General features: G+C 44.2%; 1 protein-coding gene across 1 annotated transcript in view; it reads left to right on the top strand.

Annotated features, from left to right (window-relative positions):
- The window catches only part of NUDCD3 (NudC domain containing 3), a 132,346-nt gene that overhangs the window by 66,225 nt on the left and 44,514 nt on the right, over positions 1-21,607 (top strand). Inside the window, exons 3-4 of the mRNA XM_075558104.1 lie at positions 9,444-9,576; positions 12,226-12,369. Coding sequence (XP_075414219.1) covers positions 9,444-9,576; positions 12,226-12,369 — 277 coding nt within the window. The remainder of the gene's footprint in view (positions 1-9,443; positions 9,577-12,225; positions 12,370-21,607) is intronic.

Raw genomic sequence — 21,607 nt, 5'->3', positions numbered from 1 at the left:
GTCAATGATATGATTTTTTGTTCTTTGATGCCTGGTAACTGATCCCTTTGGGACCACTTGATCGCACAGGCTGGTGTGTTCTTCCATGTGGACTTTGTTGCTTCTGAGCTAGATGGCCGCTTGTTTATCTTCAAACCTTTAAGACCCCAGTCACTATCTCTTTTGATAGCCAGGCACCATCAGCTTTCAAGCTCAGAAGCAGATAGGCCCACATGGAAGAAGCACACCGGCCAGTGCGATCACGAGGTGCCCAAGGGACCAGGTATAAGGCATCATGCAAAAAAAAAAAGATATAAGTGTGTGTTTGTATGTGTATATATGTGTATATGTATATATGTATGTGTATATATGTATATATATATCATATTAAATGAAGGGGGAAGTGCAGAGTGGAGACCCAAGGCCCAAGTGTCGGCCAATGGAGATTCCCTCATACAGGGGTTTAGGAGAGGAGATGGTTTAATTAGGGTGTGAGGTAGTATCGATGAAGAACACAGCTTTCCCCCAGATCCTGGATGCTTCCTCCCCCCAACTACCATGATCCGAATTCTACCTTGCAGGGCTGGATAGGACAGAGGCTGTACACTGGTACATATGAGGGTTGGAGGTACAGGGAATCCAGGGTGGATGATACCTTCAGGACCAAGGGTGTGAGGGACGATGCTGGGAGAGTGGAGGGTGAGTGGGTTGGAAAGGGGGAACTGATTACAAGGATCCACATGTGACCTCTTCCCTGGGAGAGGGACAGCAGAGAAGGGGGGAAGGGAGACTCCGGATAGGGCAAGATATGACAAAATAACGATGTATAAATTACCAAGGGCACATGAGGGAGGGGGGAAAGGGGAGGGAGGGTGAAAAAAAAGAGGACCTGATGCAAGGGGCTTAAGTGGAGAGCAAATGCCTTGAGAATGATTGGGGCAGGGAATGTATGGATGTGCTTTATACAATTGATGTATGTATATGTATGGATTGTGGTAAGAGTTGTATGAGTCCCTAATAAAATGTAAAAGAAGAAAAGAGAAAAAAATGATTAGGGCAAAGACTGTACAGATGTGCTTTATACAATTGATGTATGTATATGTATGAACTGTGAAAAGAATTGTATGAGCCCCAATAAATTGTTAAAAAAAAAAAAAAAGATAAGCTGAATGTGTTCTTTCGGTTTTCTAACTCTAGGTCACATTTTATTATAATATCTTACTTTGTCTTCGCAAGCTGCCCTTTGAAATTTCCTATTTAGCTCTTGGCTTCATCATTTCTTCCATTTGCTTTAGCTACTCTACTATTAGGAACAAATTTCAGAACTTCGTCTGATGTCCACTTTGATCTTTATTTCCTGCCTTTTAAATGAATTTTTGCTTTCTTTAGGATGTTGTTGATGTCCTTCCAGAGTTCATTAGGTTTCCTGTCATTAGTGTTCATTGCAACAAAATACCCTTAAAAATGTTCCCCGAGTTCAGATGGGTTAGACTCAGTCATATTTTAGCTCTTGTGGACTTTAGCTTTAATCTGAACATACATATGTGCACTTGATGGTCATTTCCACAGTTGGTCCCTGGTCTGATTTTAGCTCTTGGTCTTGAACTTCCCCATCATCTCTTCTTACAGATGTAGTCAGTTTGATTTCTTTGTGTTCCATCTGGAGAAGTCCATGTTAAATAGTCACCCTTTCTGTTGTTAAAAAAGGTATTTGCTATGAACAAGTTGTTGGTCTGGCAAATGCTATCTTGCAATTTCCAGCTTCATTTTTATCACCAAGACTCTCATTTCCAACTACTGTCCCTTCCTCTTTTGTTTCCAACTTTTGTGTTCAAATCGCCAGTAATTATCAATGCATCTTCATTGCACATTTGATCAATTTCAGACTGAAGACATTTGATCAATTTTAGACTGGTAGAGTTTTTCAGTTTCTTAATCACTAGCTTTAGAAGTTGGTACATAAATGTGAATAATAGTTGTGCTGAGATAAGAGTTGTATGAGCCCCTAATAAATTGTTAAAAAAAATAGTTGTGCTGATTAGGTTACCTTGAAGGTGGATAGATAGAATCCTATCACAGGTAGCATTTTACTTTAAGATTGATTTTTAAATATCCTTTTTGACAATGAACGTACTACATTCCTCATGATCATGTGATTCCTGGCATGATATATCATGATTTTCTGATTCAAAATGGTCCATTCCGTTCCACTTCAACTCACTAATGCCTAGGATATCAATCTTTATGTATTCCATTTCATTTTTGTTGACTTCCAATTGTCCTTCATTAATACTGTGCACATTCCATGTTCTGATCAATGTGTAGCGCCTACTCATTCGCACAAGTGTAAGTGTTACCTGGCTATTTCAGAAAAATGAAGACACCGCTTCAGTTGCTGAAGAAATCCTAAGCTCTTTTCCAGAAAGATGGTGTTGTGAGTTAAGCACTGGGCTACTCACTGAAAGCTAAACCCCCACAGCCACTCCATTGAATCCACATGAGGCAGCCTGCTTCTGTAGTGATGTGAAGCCTCAGCGATCCGATGGAGCCGTTTTCTTAGGGTTGCTGTCAGTCAGAATCAACTCAGTGGTGTTGAGGATGATTTTTTTTGGAGAGGGCGCATTTTGGCAACAAAGATCAATCTATGTTTCTGTCCTACACAAATAGTGTAAGCTAAAAATTACCAGGAAACAGGTGCCTTAAAAACCTGACATGGTTATTATTGTAAGTCGAGCATGTATGGTGCCCGTCACATGCTGACTGTTGTGAAAGCACACCTCCGTATCTGTGGAAAGAATTCTTGGTAGATTGCTGTTAACATATTCACCCTAAAACAGCAGGCGTGGTAAATAACAGTCCTCTCTAGACAAAGCAAATGGGAAAGCATCTCCAACTTCACTGTGCTGAGTACTGTGAGCAATGGCAACCAGCAGAGAAATTATGGAGGAAGAAAAAGGGCATAAAACCACTTTTATCTGCTTTCCAAAATTAGTAGCAATGGGGATATATGGGAGATGTGAAATAAAATGGAAGGAAACCCCAAAGAGCTCTTGACCTTAATCCACTTTCATCACCTCCTCTTCCCTCAAGCATCCTCTCAGACTGCATCTCATTACTAGTTTAAGACCCTCATTCAAAATCCATCTCCCAGTCACCAGCTCGTAACAAAATAGATTATTTTCTCTTATGTACAATTAGTTATCAGCTGAGATTACAGCTTAAGCACAAAAGCTAGATATGATTGTCTACTGGAGCCCCAAAGTAGATGAAGCCTAAATCTAATTTTTATGACACACGCCAGCCAGAAATTAATTTTCCCATTTCTCCCAAAAAGCGACTTCCTATTTGCCCTTTAACAAAGCTGCACTGACAACGGGGAGAGCGTGAAAGAGGGTGGAGGATGGGGGGACTTCCAGTGTCACTCTGTAAAGAGAAAGTGAAGGTTCTATGGGAAGCTTCTAGCATGAGGCTCCCTTCACAGTACTCTTCGTCCCTCCATCTCCCAGCTGCCAGCAGTCTCCTAGTCGTAGCTCCTCAGTGCTCGAGGAATGGCACCTTCTAAATGACATCCTTAGGCCTCGAAAGACAGAAGTCAAGCTAGAAAGAAAATACTCTGTTCCAGAATGCAGGAGGGCAAACAGCTCCCTGATTCAGCCTCAGGAAATTTTGAGGACTTACTTCTCTGGAGCCACCCAACTTCCTGGTCTCCTGCTCCCTTCCTGGCCAGTTGGCCTGTATCTTTCCTGAGTCCTTCCTAGGTAAAGGGACATTTGTGTGTGTTCAACAATCATAAGGAACATATTCAAGCATGAAAAAAAGTTTGTTTTTGAATTAGTACATGTGTAATTTATCACAGAGGAAGGATACTGATCAAAATGAAAAAACAAAGCCCGCAGTTGTTCATCTCTCCTTGATCTATTGCTATGTATGTCCTGTATTAATTTATGTAGACATTTTTAGCATAGGATTAATTGGTAATTGGTGAATCAGTTCTCCCTCAGGCCAGTCATTTGTCATTAATTTCATATACCGTGGGAGATACTAATTCAATCTCCCATATGCTTGATCTTCAATATCCATATAATAACCTAACAAACAAAGCCAGTATTATACTATGCTGCAGTGTGATAGCATATAAAAATGAGAGTTAAAAGATACTGGTATCTCATGAACATAGTTGTAAAAATGCTCAACGGAACCCTGGCAATAGAAGCCAACAGCATAACAAGTGGGATTCATATCAGATATGCAAGATTGGGTCAATATTAGAAAAGCAGTCAATATAATCTACCACATAAGTACAGCAAAAGGTTAAAAAAAGTCTTATGATCATCTCAGTCAACATTTGCTGTTTGTATGGCACAGTTGAGGGCAGGTTTGGCTGTTGTCTATTCCAGGTGATGTGTGGTTATGCATTGCACTGCTAACTGCAAGGTCAGCAGTTCAAAGCCACCAGCCCCTCCAAAGAATGACAGGGCTTTCTACTTCTGTAAAGAGTTACAGTGTTGGAAACCCACAGGGGCAGTTCTACCCTGCCCTATGGGGTCACTGTGAGTTGGAATCAACTTGATGATGGCACGGAAGTTTTTGTTTTCAGTGTATCTCATTAGGCAGTCCAGGAATGGGTAGTGGCCCTTGCACAGCAGGTGTGTGTACAGGAAGTACCGGCATGGCTGGGTGGTGTGGGCGCGTTGCTCTCTCCTTTTGGCTGGGACAAGGGGAAAAACCAACAAAAGGAGAAAGGAGAAAAATAATAGCCAAGAAGATAATAGTTAAAAAACAAACAAACAAACAAAAACAAGCCGAGTAAACCAGGCAAAGAAAAGCAAGAAATAACAACTTAATAACCAAAAGGAAAAGGGAACTATAAACCAGGGAGGAGGAAATACAGAAATACAGTCAGTAAAGCTAGGGATGGGAAAACTACACAGCAAAACAGAAGAAAGAATGGTAAAGAAAAACTTTAAAAAGGGGGGAAGGGGAGGGATAAGAAGAAAAGAGAAGCAGGAGAGAAAGAAATGATAAAACAGTAAAAGTGAACAAGGAAAGGCACAAAATGAGACAAAAGCAGTACCCTGAGATTGGAACAGGATCGAGTGCCTGGGACCCATGAGGGTAAGAGCCCTCTGCCAGCCAAGGAGCTCACAGGGAGCCACGGTCCTGGCTCCTTTGGGTGACGAGCAATTGTGGGTGACCCTCCTTCCTGGGTGACCCGTCCTGGTGTATTAGAAAGCCTTTGAAGGCCTGTCGTTCTCTTGGTGCCGGCTTTGCCTTTCTTTACCCACCATTTCTTACACTTGACACTGGCTATTTTAGACTTTGGATGGTCCCTGATCCTTTGTGTTAAAAAATAAGTTAGCCATTTGACTCTAGGAGGGAGTGAGAAGTGCCCCCACAAGCTCCCGTCTTGCTGAGAGTCATTGGTGGGCAGGGGTCCTGCACAAGCAGATGGGAAGGCATCTGTGGAGGGTCTGTCGGCCCCTATGTGCCTCGACTTCTCATTCGTGGACTCCTGTTGATGGCAGGGGACGTGGAGCTGAGCATTTTCTCTGCTCAGCAGAACCCACACATTGCAGTCCTACCAAAAGATCTGACAGCTTCTGCACCAGGCTGTCCCCATGGAGACAAGCCTTTGACTGCTCAGAGCACCAGGCAGGAGAGCTTGTGTTGTTTTTTCTTGAACATATTTAGAACCTTGTTATCTGGCCTGCTCCTGGCCTCATTGGGAGTGGGGGATGCCAGGAGGCCTACTCTGTAATATGTACCCTGGCTCCTGATGTGTTTTCTTACTCCTACCCCGGTGTTGAAGCATTGCGTTTTCACTCCCCTGTCTCGTCTCCCTGCTCCCTATTTGCTCCCTGCCCCACCATACTCTGCAGGTGATGCTTTGCTTTTGTACCCAGGGTGCAAGCGGAGTGGGGGTTAATGGCCTCCTGGCCTGGATTATCTCAATAGACGGGCTGGGGCAGATGAGGTTTTCAGAGTCACCTGGATATGACAGGAGCCAAGATGTAAATGAAGGAGGTTTATTTTTACACACTGTCAACTGGAAATAATCAACTTTATTTAAAGAGAGTGTGGAATCGGGAGTTTAAAAAAGCACTCAACAACTTGCTAGAGCTGTTTTAGGAGTGATGCTGGGTCTCTTTTACAGTAATTCTCCAGCCGCCACTGGTAGAGGCTGCAGTATGTATACGCAGGGCAAACGAAGAGCTGGGCTGCTCTGGATGCACCCCACTCTCCAGGCCCCCATAGCTTACCCACAGCTCATCCAAGCTGTGCAGAGCCTCTGTCCTATTGGGTGGAAAGGAGTTCCTTCCACCTTGGTGTGGGCAGTCAGGAGACAGGGGGAAGGAGGCAGAGACCCCCGCTAGATCTCCACCTGCTCAGTTTAAGGAAGGCACTCTTTCCATGGAAGAGCATCAGTCCTAGTCTCGTACATCCTAGGTTTCATTGCTTGTGCTTGTGTTTTCTCTGCCCCTCGGGCCCAGGCGAACACTAGGCAGCTTGAAAGAACCAGATAATACTGGTTCTGTGATTATTGTATTGTTAAAAAGAGCTGTTCACTGAGGTACAGCACTGGTCCCTGTGTTCTTGCTATCTTCCCATAATTGTTGCTGTACCCCCACCTTCAGGGGGAGTCGCCATGGGGGCTCCCTGCTCTCTGGCCCAACACTGTGTTTGTTCTGTAAGGACAGGGGCCAGCCTGCCCCAATACAATAGCACCTCGCCCTGCTAAACGGTCATTGCATGATACCCACCTTCCCGACATGATCACTGAAGACAGACGTGTGTGTAAGCAAATGTGCTGAAGAAAGCTGATGGTGCCCGGCTATCAAAAAGATATAGCGCCTGGGGTCTTAAAGGCCTGAAGGCAAACAAGCGGCCATCTAGCTCAGAAGCAACAAAGCCCACAGAGAAGAAGCACACGGCCTAAGCGAATACAAGGTGTTGAATGGACCATGTAGCAGACACCAAGGAACAAAAAAAATCATTGTGTGATCACCTTCTTCACATAATCGCTGAAGACGAAAGTGTGCATAAGCAAGTGTGGTGAAGAAGACTCATAGTGCCCAGCTACTGAGAGATATAGCGTCTGGGGACTTAAAGACTTGAAAGCAAACAAGCGGCCATCTAGCCCAGAAGCAACAAAGCCCACACCGAAGCAGCACACCAACATAGGTGATCGTGAAGGGCAGAGGAGACCAGGTCTCAAACAACAAAGGCGGGGTGGTGGTGGGAATCACATCACCGTGAATGAGGGGGAGTGCGTGATGGGGACCCAATGCCCATCTGTAGACAGCTGAACATCCCTTGCAGAGGGGTAGTGCGGAGGAGATGAGTCACTTAGGGTTCAGTGTAGCAACAATGAAACTCAAAACTTTCCTCTAGTTCCTGAACGCTTCCTCCCCTCCCAATTATCATGACCCCAGTTCTACCTTGCGGACCCAGTTATACCAGAGGATGTACAGCGGTGCAGTAGGGATCTGGAAACACAGTGAATCTAGGATGGATGAACCCCTCAACACCTGCGGTAGGAGTGGCGACACCGGGAGGGAAGGGGGTGTAGAAAGGGAGAACCGATCTTGGAGATCTATGTGTAACCTCCTCTCTGGGAGATGGGCAATGGGGAGGTGGGTAAGGCGAGATGCCGGGCAGTGTAAGATAAGATATAATAATTAGTTATAAACTATTAAGGGACCAGGGGGAAGGGAGGAGCGGGGAGGGAGAGAGAGGGGGAAGAAAAGGGAAACAGCTGATTCCAGGAACCCAAGTGGAAGGTGAATTTTGAGAATGACGAGTGCAACGAATGTATAAGGGCGCTTTGCTCAATTGATGTATGTATGGATTGTGATAAGAGTTGTATGAGCCCCAATAAAAAGATTTATTAATTTTAAAAAAAGGACAGGGGCCAGCATGAGCTTGATTTGTGTGTTTGTTGGGGACGGGGCATATTTTTTGGTTGTCATGCTAGTGAAAATATATATAACAAAACATATTGCCATGTCAACAATTAGTATTTGTACAGTTGATTACGTTCTTGAAGTTGTACCACCATGTTAGCTATCTTTTTCCAAATGATTCGCTCACCATTAACATAATCTCAGTGCCCCTTATGCAGCTGCCGTCCTTTTCTCTCCTGGTGACCATGAATAATGTTTGCTTTCATCCATTTGCTGATTTCATAGTTGAGATCAGAAAACATCCATCCTTCTGTGACGGACTTAATCGCCTTAGCACTGGAGACAGCGGTTGGTGTAAAATATGAAAATAAAAATAATTTATAAATTATCAAAGGTTCACCAGGGTGAGAAGGTTGGGGAGAGGCGGGGAAAAGAGAAGCTGAAAACAGGGCTCAAGTAGAAAGAAAATGTTTTGGAATGATAATGGCAACAAATATACAAATGTGCTTGATACAATTGGTGTATGGATTGTGATAAGAGCTGGAGAGAAAGATGAGGCTTTCTATTCCCATAAAAAGTTACAGTCTCAGAAACCCATCGGGCCAATTCTACCTTGTCCTACAGGATCGCCACAAGTCAGAGTTGACTCTATGGCAGTGAGGTGTGTTTTTGTTTTTTTTAAGTGACTCTCAGACCTGCCAGATTTCTTCTGCTAGTTTCCTGAGATGTCTGGGAAGACATAAGTTAGCTGCATTTTTTTCTTAAACTTTTGTCTTAACTCATATAGTGGAATAGGAGTCTAACCTTATTTTTGATAAAGTGTTTATTTTCTTGTTGAGCCTTGTGGTGGATCTTTTACTTTTTTAGCAGCATCTCCTTGGCCAGGGCCATTGACATCTATGTTGTTAGATTGCAGGTAACATGTGTAATAAGCCTATGCAGTTGGAATTGCCTGGTCTTTTTTTGTCTGTGTATTCCACCTAATATATTGCTTATATTTTAATAATGAGGCAAACAGTTTTATTTTGATCCTGTAGTGTTTTTTAAAAAATTATTTATAAGGAAAACATAGAGGCCAGGAGTTGTGTTAGGATTTGATGTTCAGCAGCTAAGGCTGAAGTCGCTTTGATTTGTAGGACCGGCCCCGCCTAGCAGCCCATGAGAAACCCAGCACTGGGGAGTCTAGGGGATTTTGTGAACGAGGCTCTGTAGTTGGTTGACAGGCCTGGTTTTTGACCAGTTTGCCTGTGGTTGCAGAGTCGCCTTCTCAGTAGGAGAATGCTGCCCTCAGTGTTCCCTCTAAAGTGCTCCCTTTGTCCCTGCGATTTTCCCTTTGTCCCTGCGATTTTCCCTTTGTCCCTGCGATGTTCTTGGAAACCTGTGTAGGAAGAAGAGGAAGGAAACTGCCATAGAGAAAGAGAGGGAGTTTCTAAGTACAAAGAGAAGATTTAGATCATTTGGTTGTGACTGCCTAGACTTTGTCTGATTCTGTCTTCAGGATTATAATGTGGTGCTTCTCTCCTGAGGAGTGAGCAAATTCAGTCTCCTGTTCTTTCCCAGGCAGCAGGAGCAGTTCCAGAAAAACCCTGACAGTTATAATGGAGCTGTCCGTGAGAACTACATCTGGTCTCAAGACTACATGGACCTGGAGGTCAAGGTGCCGGTACCCAAGCACATCGTGAAAGGGAAGCAGGTAACAGACACCTTGCTCCCTGCCCAACCCTAACCCCTGTTCCACCTCATTGGTGAGGAGAGTCCCCTCTTGATTGGGTGGTGCTTTGGCTCAGCTCTTACATGCTGATGGTGGAGGTTGCTGTCTGCTGGAGACTTAAGTAGCGAGTTAGAGGGTATCGATTTTGTTTAACAAGACAGTCTTCCATATTTTCAGGAGTTGGGCCATCTGAGCCTACTACTCAATGATGTGAAGACTAGTGGTTTGGGCATCTGATTTCAGGGCTTGAGTGATGTGTTTTTAAAAATATTTTACTGAATTATTTTTTCTTGCCCCAAGAATATGTCCCTGTGTTTCCTACACTTTCTTCCCTCCTTTGGACCTGTTGGCTTTCTCCTAGTGGGTCTCCAGATGTCTGTCTATGTGAAAGACAGCAGGCCTTTATTTGAACTATGAGATGGAGCCTCCCCTGGATGATGTTGATGTCTTTCCCTTTATGGCCCTTTAGGGGTGTGCTGAGCAAAGTCACCCTCATGCTTCCTCAAACCGAGCATCATTGAGTTGACTTTGACTCATAGCAACTCTGTGGAGGGCTTCCAAGACTGTAGATCATCTTTCTGGCAGCAGACAGCCTCGCCTTCTCCTCATGGAACAGCTGGTGGGTTTCAACCACCAACCTTGTGGTCAGCAGTCCAACACTTACAGGACCCTGTTTTAGGTCGCCCAACCTTTAGGTTTTCATTACTTTTGTAAAGTTTAGGCTTTTCCTGAAGAAGAAGTCTGTTTTCAGTCTTCCTATGAAAAGTCCGTTCAGTGAAACTCAGATAAAAGCCACTGCATGTTCTGGAAGTACATGTAACTGCGATTTCCTTGGGCCTTGTCGGCCCACCGTCTAGCAAACTCATGTGAAAACAAGGAAAACAGTGGACTAACACTTTCCCCGAGGGACTGGTTCTGAAGTCATATAGTTCACATGACTTTGTCGACAGCCCTGTTTGGTAATGTATATGTTTGCATGGAATGTATGTGGAAATGGCCACTACCAAGCAGAGAGGCAAGATAGGTAATTTAATTGTGTGGTGTTTTCATTTAAATATTGACAGCACTCACAGTGTAGCCAGATGCTTACACAACAAGAGACCAGGCAGGAGAGAGGAGGGTGGGGGCCTGGCTTCACAGGCTCATCTTTGGTCACGATATTGCCTACCTTTTAAAAGCATTTGTTCACATTCTTTCACCACCACCCCCCGCCCCTTTTTCGCTTGCTGTTCATTAAATGTGCATGTGAGTGGGCTTTGCCGTGAGCTCAGCTGCTCTGACTCCTACTGTGAAGGCAGGATAACACAACATCCCCTGCTTCCAGAGCACCCCTGCACACCTTTTTGGAGGTGATTTTGGAGTCCTCAGGGTGCATCTCAGGCTCGACAGCCAGGCCCAGTGGCATCTGCTGCGAGAATGCTGATGGCTGGGTTGGGGCTGTCCATTGCTGCCATTCTTGTTCCCCTTCTGGAAGCCAGCCGTGCTACCCCTCCCTTTCTGTGTTGTTTCTTGTCCTCTGCCAGTGAGTCACATTGTCATAGAGCTCCCAAAGGGGGGTTCAGGTGCCAGGCTATGGGCAAGCGAGAGCACCATCACCAAGACAGAAACTGCCCGCCTCCTCCATCTCTCAGTCTCTCCTCTGCCACAACGCGCACCACTTCTCTTCCTTCCTTCCCAAACAGTCCCACTCCCCTCCTAAGCCATGTCACATGCTGGACACCCATCTCAGTCCGCCCAGAGCTACATGAATAGCACCCGAGGTTGTGAACGGGAACATGGATATAGACATGTGACTTGTGTGTGGCCCAGCATAACAGAAAGCAGAACCGCCTCTTTTTTTCTTTCCTCCCTTTTCACATTCCCGTTACCTCCCACCGCCATCCTAGTGGATCTCCTGCCAGGTGATGCGTGGAAAGGTAGAGTTTTACTCTTCTAGAACTGAGGATAACTTTAAGATCTAAATTAGCCCAACTAAGTAGGGCTGTGTTTTTGTTCTTAGGGTTGTAGAGGCTGATGTATGAAGGTCCATTAGACTAGTTATTTCCATTGGTCTTCACTTTTCTTTGCTCCACACAGGAAGAGACCAATAGCTGGGCCTCAGATGGCTTCAGACCCCAGTCACTATGTACCAAATAGCATGTAGAACATGGTTGGTGTGGACGAGGGTGTGCCATCTGGCATTGGTGTCCACAGAGACTACAGTTCTGAGCCCCAGGCCCAGTGACTCATTTCCTCAAGGCTTGGTTAAGTGGACGTTTTCATAACTTTGTCCCTGATATGCTCTACCACATTCATAGATTTGTAGCATAAGTAAATACACACGTGGACATATCTTCTGTCAAGCCTGTATATATCTACCTCTGGGTCTAGCCCCACTTTCCCTCCCTCACCCGTTCAGGCTTCATGTCTGTCCTGGCACTGACTCGGAGACCCCAGGCTTGCAGGATCGAGTCTCGGAGCTTCTGAAGTGATCAAGTTGCATTCGTTTGCTGACCCCTCTAATTGTGCTTTATTGTGTTCTTTCCAAAGTGTATCGTCAGGTAATTTGTGTGCCTTCATTCCTCGTCCTTCTGTGAAGAACACTTCTTGAAAACTCACCCGCATGATAAAATAATTTCCCTGTGCTCTCAGGTCTCCGTGGACCTTAGCAGTGACTCCGTCCGAGTGGCTGTGCTGGAGGAAGATGGGGAGCGCGTTCTCATGCAAGGGAAGCTTACTCATAAGATCAACACTGAGAGCTCTCTTTGGAGCCTTGAGCCAGGAAAGTGTGTTTTGGTAAGTAAGATACATTTCTTTTTTGTACATGTGCATAGAGAGCTTCCAGGTAGATTTTTACACATTCTCATGCCCCTTGTAAAGGACCTAGGTGTAGCTTTACATTTAAGTGGTGAGGTGATGGATTCTAACAATTGGGGGCAGACAAGTAAGGTTCTGTGAACACCTCAGAATGTATCTTCATGATTTCCTAAGCAGAGTCTTATTGTTGCCTTTTCCTGGTCTATGCGCTTCAGAGTTCCACCTCCTGGGTTACTTTAATTGGAACTGTTTGTTACCAGCTAGAAAGGTAGAAGGCGCTGGAGTACAATGGTCCTCATTGTTTTCCTGAGATGTGTCAGTAAGAGTTAAAAAACGAAACATTGTCTTTCTGTCCAAAGAATAAATCGTTACCATGCACCAGCACAGATGGAGGGAAACATAGGGACCACAGAGAAGATATGTGGAGGGAGGCACTGGACACGCCACACAAAAGAGCATGAGCATGCTGAACCAAGGCATTCAATGCCTGCTTAGTCTCTGAGGACTTTTTCTTGTCCTTTCTCAGGAACTTTATTCCCTGGTGATTCATGGTTACGTGTAAGGCTAAAGTAAATAAAGGTGGCTTATTAAAGAGCAGGTCGAACTTTTAGCATCTGATTAGCAGCAGGCTAACTCCTTCGTGTCCTCTAGCCGTGGTTCTGGTCACAGGTCGTTTGAGTAACTGCCACACAGGTTTCCACAACAGCTGTGCCCCTCCTGTTTTCTGCACTCGTATTTAAACGTGGAGCTAGCCCACGATGTTGATGGAATTCTTCAATTTCTGCATTACTGGTTCGTGCATGCAAAGTGTCGTGGAAGAAGTACATCTAGACTGTTTCCTAGAGGCAAGGATGAAGATACTTCATTTTATTTTGTTGAATGTATGAGGTCCAGGAATAACCTATCACTGTGGGCAAAACAGAGACCAGGTTGGTTGGAGAAATTCTAAAGTTATTCTTGCAAGACTAGCTAAAGAAAACAGCACATTTCTTCCTCTGGAACGTTTCAAAGGTCCAGTGAGAATCAAATAAGTTGTATACCCTAAACTTTGTGGCTGATTGCAGAGGGGATGAAGTAGTTAATGAAGTTTTACAATGATCAGAGAGCCTTCAAGTAATGGGACAAAAGAAAGCAAGGTCCAAAAAAAGAAAGCAAGGTGCATAGGAAACAGTTTCATTTCCTCAAGGGATCCTCACCCCATCATTATTACTCCAGGGCAGCGGCTCTCAACCTGTGGGTCGCGACCCCTTTGGGGGTGTCAAACGGCCCTTTCACAGGGGTCACCTGATTCATAACAGTAGCAAACTTACAGTTATGAAGTAGCAACGAAAACAATTTTTATGATTGGGGGAGGGGGGTCACCACAACAACGCCGAACTGTATGAAAGGGTTGCAGCCTTAGGAAGGTTGAGAACCACTGCTCTAGGTTGTCAGACCGGTACCCCCTAAGATTTGCTTATCTAAATGGCCCTACTTCCCCCTTTCTGAATTAGGAGCATCTTGAATAATTCATAAGTTTTTGAATAGGCCCATAACTTGAATTAACAGGTTTAAAAGAAATTTACTATTGGGGAGGGAGCTGTTACATCCTGGGTCCCTTGTCACAAAATAAATCTCAACAAACTATATTACATTGCTAGTATTCACAGCAAGATAATTCTTCCACTTCCCTATATCATTCTTTGTGCCGCTTCTAAATTAGCTCATGTCTCAGATCCCTTTAAGGTGCTACACACTTGGTTAATGGTCAGAACTGACTCAACAGAGACTCAATTTATATAGTGACTATACAGATAGGTTTTGTGCTCCGTTGTCATAGCCTTCCAAAATACTCAGAATTGAAGCTCAAATATAATTCTTCCCTGTGATTATGGATTATACTATTAATAATCCTTTAACCACACAGCCTGGTGTGTTTTTTCCATGTGGAACTTAGCTGACACTTCACATAGATCGTTGCTTGTTTTGAGACAAGTTTTTGAGACTCCAGACACAATTTTAAAAAATCATTTTATTAGGGGCTCATACAACTCTTATCACAATCCATACGCACATCCATTGGGTAAAGCACATTGGTTCATTCATTGCCCTCATCATTCTCAAAAGATTTGCTCTCCACTTAAGCCTCTGGCATCAGCTCCTCATTTTTTCCCGTCTCCCTCTCCACTCCCCCCTCCCTCATGAACCTTAGATAATTTATAACTTATTATTTTGTCATATCTTACACTGCCCGACATCTACCTTCACCTGCTATTCTGTTGTTCATCCCCCAGAAACACGGGTGAAGGGAGACAGCGGGTGGTGTAAGATAGGAAAATAATAATAATTTATGATTTATCAGGGGCCATGAAGATGGGAGGTTTTGGGGGGTGGGGAAAAGGGAGCTGATACCAAGGGCTCAAGCAGAAAGAAAATATTTTGAAAATGATGAAGGCAACACATGTACAAATGTGCTTGACACAATTGATGTATGGATTGTTATAAGAACTGCAAGAGCCCCCAATAGAATAATTTATTAAAAAATTATACCTTATTTAAAAACGAGAAAAGCTGTATCGATCTTACTATCATAAGCAAGCAGATAGAACAGTACACTCAACATTAATGATGCTTGAACATTCCTTTTGGATGTCTTAATGATTCCATGAGTGGAATAGTTTCAGACATCCCTCTATAGACACCATGCCTGTGGGACAGCAAAAAAAAAATCATGGAAAAGATCTTTGTGATGAATGCTGGGGTTAGGAGCAGAAGAAAGCATGGTGTGTAGTGTGGAGAAATTCCAGAGCACCAGCTCTTTCTTTTTTTTTTTTTTTAAACGTTTTATTAGGGGCTCATACAACTCTTAATCACAGTCCATACATATACATACATCAATTGTATAAAGCACATCTGTACATTCTTTGCCCTAACTATTTTCTTTTCTTTCTTTCTTTTCCCTTTTCTTTTTTAACATTTTATTAGGGGCTCATACAACTCTTATCACAATCCATACATATACATACATCAATTGTATAAAGCACATCCATACATTCCCTGCCCCAATCATTCTCAAAGCATTTGCTCTCCACTTAAGCCCTTTGCATCAGGTCCTCTTTTTTTTCCCCCTCCCTCCCCGCGCCCCCCTCCCTCATGTGCCCTTTGTAATTTATACATCATTATTTTGTCATATCTTGCTCTATCCGGAGTCTCCCTTCCCCCCGCTTCTCTGCCGTCCCTCTCCCAGGGAGGAGGTCACATGTGGATCCCTGTAATCAGTTCCCCCTTTCCAACCCACTCACCCTCCACTCTCCCAGCATCGCCCCTCACACCCTTGGTCCTGAAGGTATCATCCACCCTGGATTCCCTGTGCCTCCAGCCCTCATATGTACCAGTGTACAACCTCTGCCCTATCCAGCCCTGCAAGGTAGAATTCGGATGATGGTAGTTGGGGGGCGGAAGCATCCAGGATCTGGGGGAAAGCTGTGCTCTTCGTCGGTACTACCTTGTACCCTGACTGACCCATCTCCTCTCCTAAACCCCTCTATGAGGGGATCTCCAGTGGCCAACACTTGGGCCTTGGGTCTCCACTCTGCACTTCCCCCTTCATTCAATGTGGTGTGTATATATATATATATATATATATATATATATATATATATATATATATATACATACACATACACACACATGTATATACATACATATGTGTATATGTATATATATATATACACATACACATATTCTTTTCTTTTTTTTTTTTTTTGCATGATGCCTTATACCTGGTCCCTTTGGCACCTCGTGATCGCACTGGCTGGTGTGCTTCTTCCATGTGGGCTTTTTTGCTTCTGAGCTAGATGGCCGCTTGTTTATCTTCAAGCCTTTAAGACCCCAGACACTATCTCTTTTGATAGCTGGGCACCATCAGCTTTCTTCGCCACATTTGCTTATGCACCCATTTGTCTTCAGCGATCCTTTCATGGAGGTGTGCAGCCAATGAAATGATGATTTTTTGTTCTTTGATGCCTGATAACTGATCCCTTTGGGATCGCTCGCTCACTCAGGCTGGTGTGTTCTTCCATGTGGGCTTTGTTGCTTCTGAGGTAGATGGCCGCTTGTTTATCTTCAAGCCTTTAAGACCCCAGTCACTATCTCTTTTGATAGCCGGGCACCATCAGCTTTCTTCACCACATTTACTTGTTCAACCACTTTGGCTTCAGCAGTTGTGTCGGGAGAGTGAGCATCATAGAGTACCAATTTAATAAACGAAAGTATTCATACATTGAGGGAGTGCTTGAGTAGAGGCCCAAGGTCCTTCCGCCACCTTAATATTAAACCTATAAATGTAGACAATTAGATCTATTTCCCCATCCTCATATATATGTTTGCATGTACACGTCTTTGTCTAGACCTCCATAAATGCCCCTTGACTCCCAACTCCTTCCTCCCTCTCCCTTGACTTTCCTCCTGCCCCACCACCATGCTCCGTCCCCACCTGGGCTACAGCTATACCTCTTCTCTACGCAACCTTACCCTTGATAGTTCCCCATCAGGCCTGTCACTTCCCCCTCACTACCATTTTGGGTCCCATGTTGTTCCCTTTTCCCTGTGTTTATTAACACCACTTCCTTACCCTCCTCCCCCTCCCCCACCTGGATCTGTCTGTCCCCCCGAACTGTCTGTCCTATTGTTTTTCCTCCAGATAGTTCATCCAGCCTGTCCTATTCAGACAGACCTGTGGAGACACTAACATGCACGAAAACAAGACAGAGGAAAACAAAGCAACAGTATACAACCAGACAATAAAACAACAAAAACAAACCACTGACAAAGAACAAAACAAAACACTTCACAAAAGAAAGGCTTGTAGTTCGTTCAAGGATCGTTTGCTGGCCCTTAGGAGCGTTTTCCCGTCCAGTCTGTTGGGGTACCACACCCTGGCCCCAAAGTCCACTTTCAGCATTCCCTGGGGACCTTGCCACTCCATTCCCTCGCTGTTCCACTGCACTCCCCCAGTGCTTTGCCTTGGGGTGGTGGGATCAGGTCAGGTGCAATTCCCACACTGTGTCTCCGGTGCTGTCCCCTGTATCGCCCTTAGTCACTGAGGGGCATCATGTCTCATAGTAGGGCCAGCCATGTTGTTCTCTCTGTGGACTGGCTGCTCTACTCAGGAACATCATCCTCACGGCCTCATGGGCCAGGCTCTGTTCCACTGTCTCCTCCTGCCCCTTCATCTGCTCCCATGTGCTCTGATCAGATATGTCCATTTCCCGGAGCTGCAGAATCAGTGTCATCCTTTGAAACAAATTCTTTTTGGGGGAGGGGCATATATCCACTTAATTTTTGGTGCTGGGCCCTACTCCACGCCGGGATATTGCATTCACACCTTGCGGCACTGGGTTGAAGTCTGGTCCCAGTTTCCCTGTGGAGATATAAACAATACCCCCCCCCCTTGGGTGGGTTAGTGCCCCATGCCCCCACTTCCCTTTTCTTCCTTACATTCAACCTTTTATTTTCCTTTGCACCAGCTCTTTCTGAGACCGAATCTATTCCATCTTCCACAAGGAATCCAGACCATTCCAAGAATGGAATAGAGTTCCAAATTAGTTATGAAAACGAACAATTTTCTCTATGGCAAGTAACTTCACTCTTTGTTAATTTTATTAATTAGACTTCAGTCAGACCAGTAAGTTTTGGTTCTGTCTAATAATGTGTTCTCCAGCCATTGTTCTTGTACACCTCTTTTAATAACTCCTTAAAGTTAGAAAATGAACACACCACTTAACGGATATGCACATACACATATACATTTGTGTTAGGGTTCTCTAGAGAGACAAAACCAGGTTGCTAGTAATTATATATATATATATATTTATAAAGATAGATATATAACACAAGAAATGAACTGTTAAATTATAAATTATAAAGCAGTGAGACACTAGCAGTCCTTTAAGTCTTGAGGGCCGCCAGTTCCTTCTCTGTAGAAAGAGCTGGAATACACACACACACACACACACACACACACACACACACGCAGCAAACAGCAAGGCAGGTCACCAACTGTCGGTCCCCAGCTCCAGAGATGTACATTCCAATCATGTGGGCTTAAAGGGACCTCAAATTACAGTGACACAGTCCACAGGCTAGGCATCCCACAGGTAGTGTACCCCTTTAAACTGAGGCACAGAACAAGCAAGGCAGCTGCACACTGGTCCGATGATTAAAGAGCGAGAGACAAGAAAGGTGAGGCACACCGAGCCACTTATCTCTCTGCCCTTCAATTAATCCCACTTGTGTTTATCAGCCAGGCTGGCACAATAAACTATCTCAATCCACCCCTTGCCTTCCTGGCTCCTGTACACAATTCTTTAGCCATATATACTTATATACTTTCCGAACATTGATGAAATCACACTTATACTTATCACCAATCATCTATCATACATATAAATGAAAACACACTGAGTCCAATTGTATCTAACATATCATACCTGAACAAAAGAAAGCACAATACAATAAGCACATAAAAAGAAAATACATGGACAATTAAAAAACCTCGCTTTTGCAATTGATCACATGGTCAAAATTGATAGGTAGAACTACCTTCTACTACTACCCATTCTGTATTATCTTCGCCCTCAGCAAGCATCTCAGCTGGCTGTGTTTTTTTGCTTGGTGGGGTGACCCAGACCTTCATTCTTGAGGGATCTGGGTTATTATAAGTCCGGTCAGGATTGGGTTGCTGTAATTTACCATTTACTTTAATCACGGGGTATGGTAGCACTAAGAGTCGGCTTATGGGATCTCCTGGATTCCAGACATATTCTTCTTTACCTCCATTATGTAACACCAGTCCAATTTCTCCTTAGTAATCAGGATCAATCGCACCACTTAGTACAGTGACACCCTTCCTGACCTGTTGATCCAAAGGCATGAGAAGCCCAAAGAGGCCAGGGGGAATTCTCAGCTGCCAGTTCAGTGGAATCCGTGCTGTGTTTCCAGGTGGGAGAGTTCCTTTCTTCGGGACCAGGACCTCCAGGCCTGAGGAACACAGGGTTACTAGGACATGAAGCAAAAATGCTGCAAGGGGATCACTAGGAGTAATAGTGAGTGGTCCCACTCCAGCTTCCACCCCTTGGTTCCTGGACCCATGAATTCTGGCTATTGGAGAGACAGCACCATATGTTGGCCGCTGGTTTGGAGCGTATACAGCTTCCTGGAGAACATTGCCCCAGGCCCGCAAGTTGTTGCCACCTAGTTGGCGCCGTAATTGTGTCTTTAGGAACCCATTCTATCGAGCCTGCAGCTTAAGGATGATGAGGAATATGATATATGACCAGTGGATTCCATGAGAATGGGCCCATTGCCACACTGCGTTTGCTGTGAAGTGAGTTCCTTGATCTGAAGCAATGCTATGTGGGATGCCATGCCGGTGGATGAGGCATTCTGTAAGTCCACGAATAGTAGTTTTGGCAGAAGCATCGCGTGCAGGGAAAGCAAATCCATATCCAGAGTAAGTGTCTATTCCAGTAAGAACAAAACGCTGTCCCCTCCATGATGGAAGTGGTCCTATGTCATCAACCTGCCACCAAGTTGCTGGTTGATCTCCCCAAGGAATGGTCCCGTATCTTGGACTTAATGTTGGTTTCTGCTTCTATAGGACATTCATATGTGTGTGTGTTCTAAATGTGGGCTCCCAATAATAGTAAATATTTATTTTACTCAATCATAATATAGCAAATCACCTAGAAAGTTTTAAAATTATTTAAGTACAACAGGAAACTACTGAAATACAGCTCAATTAATTTTAAACTTTGTAATCTAAATTTATCTTTTTTAGATTCTTTAAAGTTTCTGCATGTTTACGCTAATAACCCTGGCTAGTACATTGATTTTATTTCATGGTGAGTGACCTCTTAGGACAGAGCAGGAACTGCTCGCCAGGGTTTCTGAGGTGGTGAAATCCAAACGGAAACAGACTGGCTTCTTTTTCTTTTTTCTTGAACTGGTTAGCTGCTCAGTTTTAGACTTCACTGTGGCCCTTGGCCATTTCTATGTAGAATTCTCTAAAATTAACCCTGTTCACATATATATTTGAACCAGTTCAGACTGAGCAGACAGAGGAGGGAAATTTATTTATTTATTTTTATTCAAAGATTCCCTTTAGAAGCCCCGGTGGCGTAGTAGTTATGCGTTTGGCAACGATTCACGAGATCAGCAGTTTAAAACCACCAGCTTGCTCCTTAGAGCAAGACAGGGCTTTCTACTCCCAACAACAGTTAGGGTCTGGGAAACTCACTGAGGTTGCTCTACCCTGTGTTGCTATGCGTCAGCATTGACTTGATGGCAGTGCTCACCACCACCACTAAGATTCACTACATCCTCTCGCTCTCTTTGTTTCCTGAAACACCTGTAATACTTAATTCAAGTCATTTTCAAAGATCTAGATTCTAAGGTTGTTATGCACATACAGAAATCTAAGGGAAGTATTTCATTAATATTTCTTAGCATTAAAATAATCCACAAGCACACGCATACTATAAAATTAAAGCAGAGTTTAAACAAAGAGATGGAAAGGAACAAAGTGAACCATTTATTTTCCATCCGCCCTCAATCCTGCTCATGGAATCATGAAAGTTTGTACATAAGGAATTTCATTCACCCGACCTTGTGCAAAACAATCCCAACTGTAAAATAGTATAATAATTTTAAGAACCACCTTTCCTCCCAGTCCAGATTATACAAAGGTCAGTCATCGTTGCAGTAAAACCCCACAGGTTCCCGAGTCGTAGGTTTATAAGTAGAGGAAGACCATCGGACAGACAGTCTGGAGCAACCAGACTTACAGATTACAGGTGAGGGAACATACAGACATAGTTACAGACAGCTTTGGGGCCTTGCAGCCACTGACTCACAGATGAGTTAACTCTCAGACACTGTTACAGATGTTGGAGCCAGTCAGTGCAACCAAAATGACAGAGCACAGATGAGACCTCGCAGATACAGGCAAATGCCAGCTCTGCTTGCAACTTCAAGGGCTTAAATTGTCATGTGCATTTGGCAGTTGTTGCCCAATCAGAGACGTAGAATTTTTAACTCCAGAAGTAAAGAGGACAGGGGGCAGTGAGTGGCAGCCAGAACCTCTGGAAGGAAAAGGGCCCTCTGAGATTGCTCGAGGCCTCCGGTATGTCCACCCCTACTCCAGGTTTTCCATGTCCATCTCCACCGACCCCCTGAA

Source organism: Tenrec ecaudatus, chromosome 9 (genome assembly GCF_050624435.1).
Source record: "Tenrec ecaudatus isolate mTenEca1 chromosome 9, mTenEca1.hap1, whole genome shotgun sequence".
Taxonomy (NCBI): domain Eukaryota; kingdom Metazoa; phylum Chordata; class Mammalia; order Afrosoricida; family Tenrecidae; genus Tenrec; species Tenrec ecaudatus.
This window is presented reverse-complemented; position numbering and strand designations above follow the sequence as displayed.